Raw genomic sequence first — 5,967 nt, 5'->3', positions numbered from 1 at the left:
TTATACAATGTCCAAGAGGGAGCACCAGCAATGTAAATTAAATTTTTAATTACATTCTTATTTGTAAAAGAAACTCAAATATATCAGGGAGCACTATAGTAATATGCATTACCATTGCTTCCTAGAAGGCAGGGGAGAGGGTATTGCAATCAGGACCGTGTCCATCTGCATGTGTGTTTGCTCACATTTCTTCAAAAAGTACTGGTCAGACCTAGCTTGGATGCCAGCCGAACTTAGCCCCACCCACTACATTTGAGGTCTGGAAATTCGGTCTGGTGTTGTGTGCAACTATGCTCGAACCAGAGCTGTTCGGACCAACGGAATTGTCAGGGCAGGCTTTATACAGTGATGGACAGATGATCAACGGTCACTCAAGAACGCTTGGATTTAATTCATTTCCAAAAACAATGCTGCTCTGATTGGTTGTAGCTGGTCTATCGAATTTGGGTGAATGGCATTTTTTCCTGGTTCAGTTGAAACAGTTTGAGATATTTCTAACTCAAAATGATTTCTATGAGTGTTGTATCACATCTCTTATGAGAAAAAAAAGAGTTTTCTTTGGTTTTCTTCAATTTCACTTGTAGACCTATCCAATGTTTCACTTTTTTGAGGAAAAACATCCAGCCCCTATTCATCAAGCTGCACATGGTCCTGGATTTAGCCAGTGGCCAGTCAGTGAGTTCACCTTGAAGAGGTCTCAGCAAACACTGAGGCTTTCTAGTCGTTGGGGTCCTATCTCCTGCTATCTTATTAGGAGAAAGGTGGCTAATGTTAAAAACAGTGGGCAGTGACCTCCTCAAACCAGACAAGTCCTTATGATTTGCGTACTCAGTGAAACACATGTCATTACCACAGATAAGTAGGTCCTAAAAGCCTTTGATGGGTTTGTAAGCAGAAGCTGTATAACTTGGGCTTTATAGACCAGTTATCACTGAAGTAAGACAAGCATTTCATTATTCACAGACATGAGATTTGGAGTCTCTCGATTAGTCATGTTTTTTTTTTTTTTTTCATTCATTTATGACATATTTGGCCAAGTACTTCAAGTCATTTAACTGCCTTGTTGTTTCTGACCCAAGACCTTAAGGTTATCATAAATACTTTTGTATGAATTCTTTCCACTTGATTATGTGCATTGGTTAACAATTGACTTTGCCCCAAACAAGGCCACGAGTTTGGGGAGATAAGGGCCTGCTCCTGTCTAAAGCACACATACAGAGATGGCATCCTCTGGCTCCGTGAGACCTGAGACAATATGGAACAAGCGCACTATCAAAATGTACAGTAACTCAATCTCAGCATTACAGTAAATTGAATTAGTAAAACGACTACAAGATAAGATTACAGAGAGAGAGAGAGAGAGAGAAAGAAAGAAAGAGAAAGAGAGAGAGAGAGAGAGAGAGGGAGACGCCATGGTGCAGTTTATTTATGTATCTGTCTGTCAAGCCATTTTTTCAAACAAGATTACACAAAACTATAGCTGCCAGATTTTCATAAACGTGTAGAAAGATATGGCTTGGACCAATGAGAAAGTCATAAAATTTGATACTTGGAACAGTTCCACTGGATGCCCTTGTTTAGATAGTTTTGGTATGACGGCAAAAATAAAAAATATAAGCAACTACAATCACACATCACTGTATGCATACTGAGGGGAGAAAGGCAAATATTCTTATCATATTCTGCATGACGTTATACCAGAAAATATAGTGAAGTGCTCAAAATTCAAACAGATTGTTTCCATTCATGAGAGTCCCCTCTTTTCTTGCCCATTTTCATTGTGACTTTCAATAGTTATTTTCAAAGTTGGTATTGTCATTGTTGTATTTTCATGTATAGGTTTGTTAAGGTCAATGTTATGGAAGTGTGTGTCAGCTTGATTAGATTGTTTTGAATAATGATTATTTAAGTCTTCTTGGCCAAGCCCACATATGACCTTTCTGACAAGGTACTGAGGTCCTATGTGCATATGTCCTTCATAAATCCTTTCACTCATAAAATAAATAGACCTACTATGCAGGAGATTGACAGTCTTTGGTATATATTAGACCTGTATATTTAATAATAATTAAGACATTTGTTAGTATATGTTAGACCTATGTATTTAATAATATTCAAGACATTTGTTGGTATATGTTAGACCTTGATAATAATTAAGACATTCTTATGAAGGTATTCATTTGATGTGCAGGAGTTTCATAATACTATTCTCTTCTACAGACCTTGTTAGAGTTTTTTCTAATGCGTAAGGTATAGCAGTAAACTGTCAGCAGTCCCTTTGCAACTATTTTGTTTTCAGAGAGGAACATCATGTGTTGATCCCTTGATCCGTTCTGAGAACTTTCCAGCAACATTCGGCGAAGGCCCTCTATGCTGTCCATATCTGAAACTACACAAAGTAGAGGACACTTTGCAACATCCAAGACACCGCAACCTTCCACTGCCTTTTTCTCCTGAGCCTGAGTCTTTCACCTGCCCTGTGTTTGCCACCACACTGTGTGTTTACTTCCTCCAATCTCTCCCTCTCCCTCCCACCTCCTTTCACTACTCTCTCTATCTCTCTCTCCACCCACCTCTCTCTCTCTCTCTCCTTTCCCTCTTGACGCTTATCAGCAACACTCTCGTGCTCCATGTAGGAGGATAAAGTGGGCGGTTATCGGGGGGAAGGGAGGAGGGGGGGGTTATTATCCCACAGATTCCAGAATGCTCTCCAGAACCTCCAGAACCGACCTGCCCCGAGGATGCCCAAGTCGTTGTCCAAGACGGAGCTGTATGACCTTCCCACCGCTGAAGCCGCAGGGGGTCCAGATGCAGGGCCAGAGCAGAGGAAGCCGACGAGCAGGCGAGCCGCCCTGTTCCTGCGCTACGTCCAGCCCTGCCTGGCCGAGCTGCTGGGCTCCACGCTCTTCATCTTCATCGGCTGCCTCTCGGTGGTGGAGAACGTCAGCGGCACCGGGAGGCTGCAGCCTGCCCTGGCTCACGGCTTGGCGTTGGGCATCGTCATCGCCGTGCTGGGGGAAATCAGGTATGGAGGGGGCCGGGGGGGGGGGGGGGGGGGGTAGTAAGGGGGGGCAGGGGTCATAGGGGGCGCCAGTTAGGGGTAGGACCAGCCATAAAGAATGGGGAGAGGAGGGGGCTATAAGGGACTGCAGGGGTGTACGTTGGGGGGCATCCCCTATGACAAGGTCACTGGGAGTTTAGTTTTGACTATGATTTTACTACAGCGCACCTACCTGTGCTAAACTGCATGTAAGTGTCAATATTGCCTTTCATTTTAGTAGCCTTAAGTGTCCAGCGTATTTCAGTCATCCAAAATGTTCAAGAAACTGTAACTGACTTTTCTGTAACATTTTTGATTGATTTTTGAAAAACGTTTGACTCACAAAATAAATGTAAAATGCCCAATAAAGTTAAAGAAAATAAAGTTAAGGCATTAGGCTACATGTTAGGATCCAGTACCCGGTAATACTTTATATTTGTATCACATCACCAGTACAGAAAGGAGCACAAGCTATTAGCCGTATGTAGTGTATTACATATAATGTTGTCATTTTTCTCTGAAACCCACATACAGCGGTGGCCACTTCAACCCAGCAGTGTCTGTGTCGGCCTGCATGATTGGCGGTCTGAAGGTCATTCTGCTTCTCCCCTACATCCTCTCCCAGTTGTGCGGCGGCATGATCGGAGCCGCTCTGGCCAAGGTGAGAGTCCCGCGGCGGGACACAGATGCAGCCACCACTGACTGGAGGACAAAAACGGAATTTTCCACATTCCTGCCTTATCTGATGTAGTTAAAATGAGCATCCCAAGTTATAGTTATCTTTCTTATCGCAGCATGTTTGAACTTTTCCGTCTATGTCTGCACCCTCCTCTACAGACTATTAAGCTGTAAAAGGATTAGGTGCTCGAGCCTCTGCTGATTTCAGAGAATAAAAAACAGTGATGACAGGTTAACTGGTTTTGAACTGAGTTTTGCCCTTTCACTGCCAGATTTCACCATCTTTTTAGAAATTCAGATAAACAGACATTTGACTTTTAGTGAAGGTCTTCTTTGGTATTATTTGCTCTCAATGGTGCCTTCCAGGCTGCGCTGCCTTCAAGGTACTATTCTCCTCAGTTTAGGGGTAGGATGAGGGTTGAGGGGGTTAGGGTTAGGAATAGGGTAAAAGTAGTGCCTTTTAGGCTGTGCCGCCTGGAAGGTGCCGTTGGGGGCAAAAAACACCATTGAGCTTCAGTGAATGACATTTCAGAGGGCACCCTACTGGAATGAGTAACACCATTTGATCACACACACACTTGCAAATGAAACACACTCCATGCACTTGTCCTCCTATAGCTCTGTGCATAGGAGGCAATCTACAGCCATTACTAATGTAAACACTCGAGGCAAAACCCTTATGTGCATAATGTGAAATGCCCTCTCAATAACCCTTTTCAAATCCAGACTTAAAACACACCTTTTTACATTGGCCTTCCCTGTGCGTTAATTGTCTACCCTGGTATGTCTGTAATTAAGTGTTGTCTGTTGATGTCATCTTAGCCTAAATCACTGTTCTGTATGTATTTATTTGCTAATCTATTTTTATCCTATTTTATTATTTGTTAGCTTATGCACTTTGTACAGCACTTTGGACAGTGTGAGCTGTGGTTAAATGTGCTCTATAAATAAACCTTACTTACTTACTTACTTACTTACTATAACCCACGTCCCCCCAGGCCGTGTCGCCGATGGAGACCTACGACAACACGTCTGGCGGCGCCTTCACCACGGTGCAGGCCGATGTGCAGATAGGCCGGGCCGTCGGGGCGGAGGCCATCATGACCCTGTTCCTGACCATGGTGGTGTGCATGGGAGCGGTGAACGGCAAAACCCGCAGCGTGCTGGCACCCCTATGCATCGGCTTCACCGTCGCTGCAGACATCCTGGCAGGGTGAGAACAGATCCAGGCAGCAGAACATCTTTATTTTATCATGTTTATTTCCTTAAAAACTCCTTAAAAGTATGAACTGTCTGATGCAGTTTGACTCTAGTCTTTCAGACTGCAATTAACAATGTAAAGAATCACTTCAACTATTTGATCTTTGGCAGGTAATGTTTAAACCACTGACTTATACAAATGGTCAAAAATGAAGAGGGAGTATAATGTGTAAGCTGTCACAATGTCAAAAATGTTTTCTGAAACTGAGCTATGAAAACTGTTCACATGAATCCCCTCATGTGTGTTTCAGAGGAGGCATTTCTGGGGCCTGCATGAACCCAGCCCGAGCTTTCGGCCCTGCGGTGGCGGCCAACTACTGGACCTACCACTGGATATACTGGGTCGGCCCTATGGCTGGGGCTGTGCTTACCGGCAGCATCATCAGGTAAGCCCTGGACCTCACACATTCAATTATTTTTTTATTAGTTTATTTGTCAGGGACAATGCAGCGCACATTATTACATACATAGCTATCACAGTCAATGCCATAACAATGTCTGTAGATGTGTTACATAAAAGGTTAGCCAGTTGGCTAATTTGCAACCAGTCCATTCACAGATGAAAGGCACATCTTCTAGCTATATTTAATGCAGATTCCATTCATGCATATTCATGAATGAATACTTTATTCATACTTGCGAGGACACGCGACAGCAGTTCAGAATCTAGGTTGATAGGTTGACACAAATGAGTCTGTTTGTCACTGTCTTATCTTTATTACTATACTAAGCCTCAAATGTTCCACTTGGTACATGTTTGTGGCATGGTTAGCATGTGACAGGTTGAAAATTGTCATCCGTAAGTAACAGAGTGGACGGTCTGTGGACCAGTTCCACAGGAAGTCCACACTAAACCCGTTCCCAGACTCTAACTATGGCTGTTTTCGTTGTCAGGTTGCTGATTGGTGATGAGAAGGTTCGAGTTTTCTTGAAGTGACCCAAGACCTACACCTCGATCATATGAATGGAAAATTCATAATCTGAATCTG

At 43.3% G+C, this 5,967-nt stretch overlaps 1 protein-coding gene across 1 annotated transcript; it reads left to right on the top strand.

Annotated features, from left to right (window-relative positions):
* Positions 1-2,741: 2,741 nt before the first annotated feature.
* LOC134075909 (aquaporin-8-like) lies at positions 2,742-5,915 on the top strand. Its single transcript, XM_062530937.1, has 5 exons — positions 2,742-3,025; positions 3,575-3,701; positions 4,717-4,931; positions 5,230-5,364; positions 5,873-5,915. Exons 1-5 carry the CDS (start codon positions 2,742-2,744, stop codon positions 5,913-5,915), a joined length of 804 nt encoding a protein of 267 aa, XP_062386921.1.
* Positions 5,916-5,967: the final 52 nt, after the last annotated feature.

Source organism: Sardina pilchardus, chromosome 3 (genome assembly GCF_963854185.1).
Source record: "Sardina pilchardus chromosome 3, fSarPil1.1, whole genome shotgun sequence".
NCBI classification, from domain to species: Eukaryota; Metazoa; Chordata; class Actinopteri; order Clupeiformes; family Clupeidae; genus Sardina; species Sardina pilchardus.
Note: the sequence above shows the minus strand (reverse complement) of the source record. Positions and strands in the feature narration are given on the sequence as shown.

What these genes read in the sequence shown, in the direction of transcription:
- LOC134075909 (XM_062530937.1), top strand. Translation starts at nt 2,742, where the DNA reads ATGCCCAAGTCGTTGTCCAAGACGGAGCTGTATGACCTTCCCACCGCT. An exon ending in GCCGTGCTGGGGGAAATCAG is followed by an intron (nt 3,026 to 3,574) that starts GTATGGAGGGGG and finishes ACCCACATACAG; the next exon opens with CGGTGGCCACTTCAACCCAG. An exon ending in GCTGCAGACATCCTGGCAGG is followed by an intron (nt 4,932 to 5,229) that starts GTGAGAACAGAT and finishes TGTGTGTTTCAG; the next exon opens with AGGAGGCATTTCTGGGGCCT.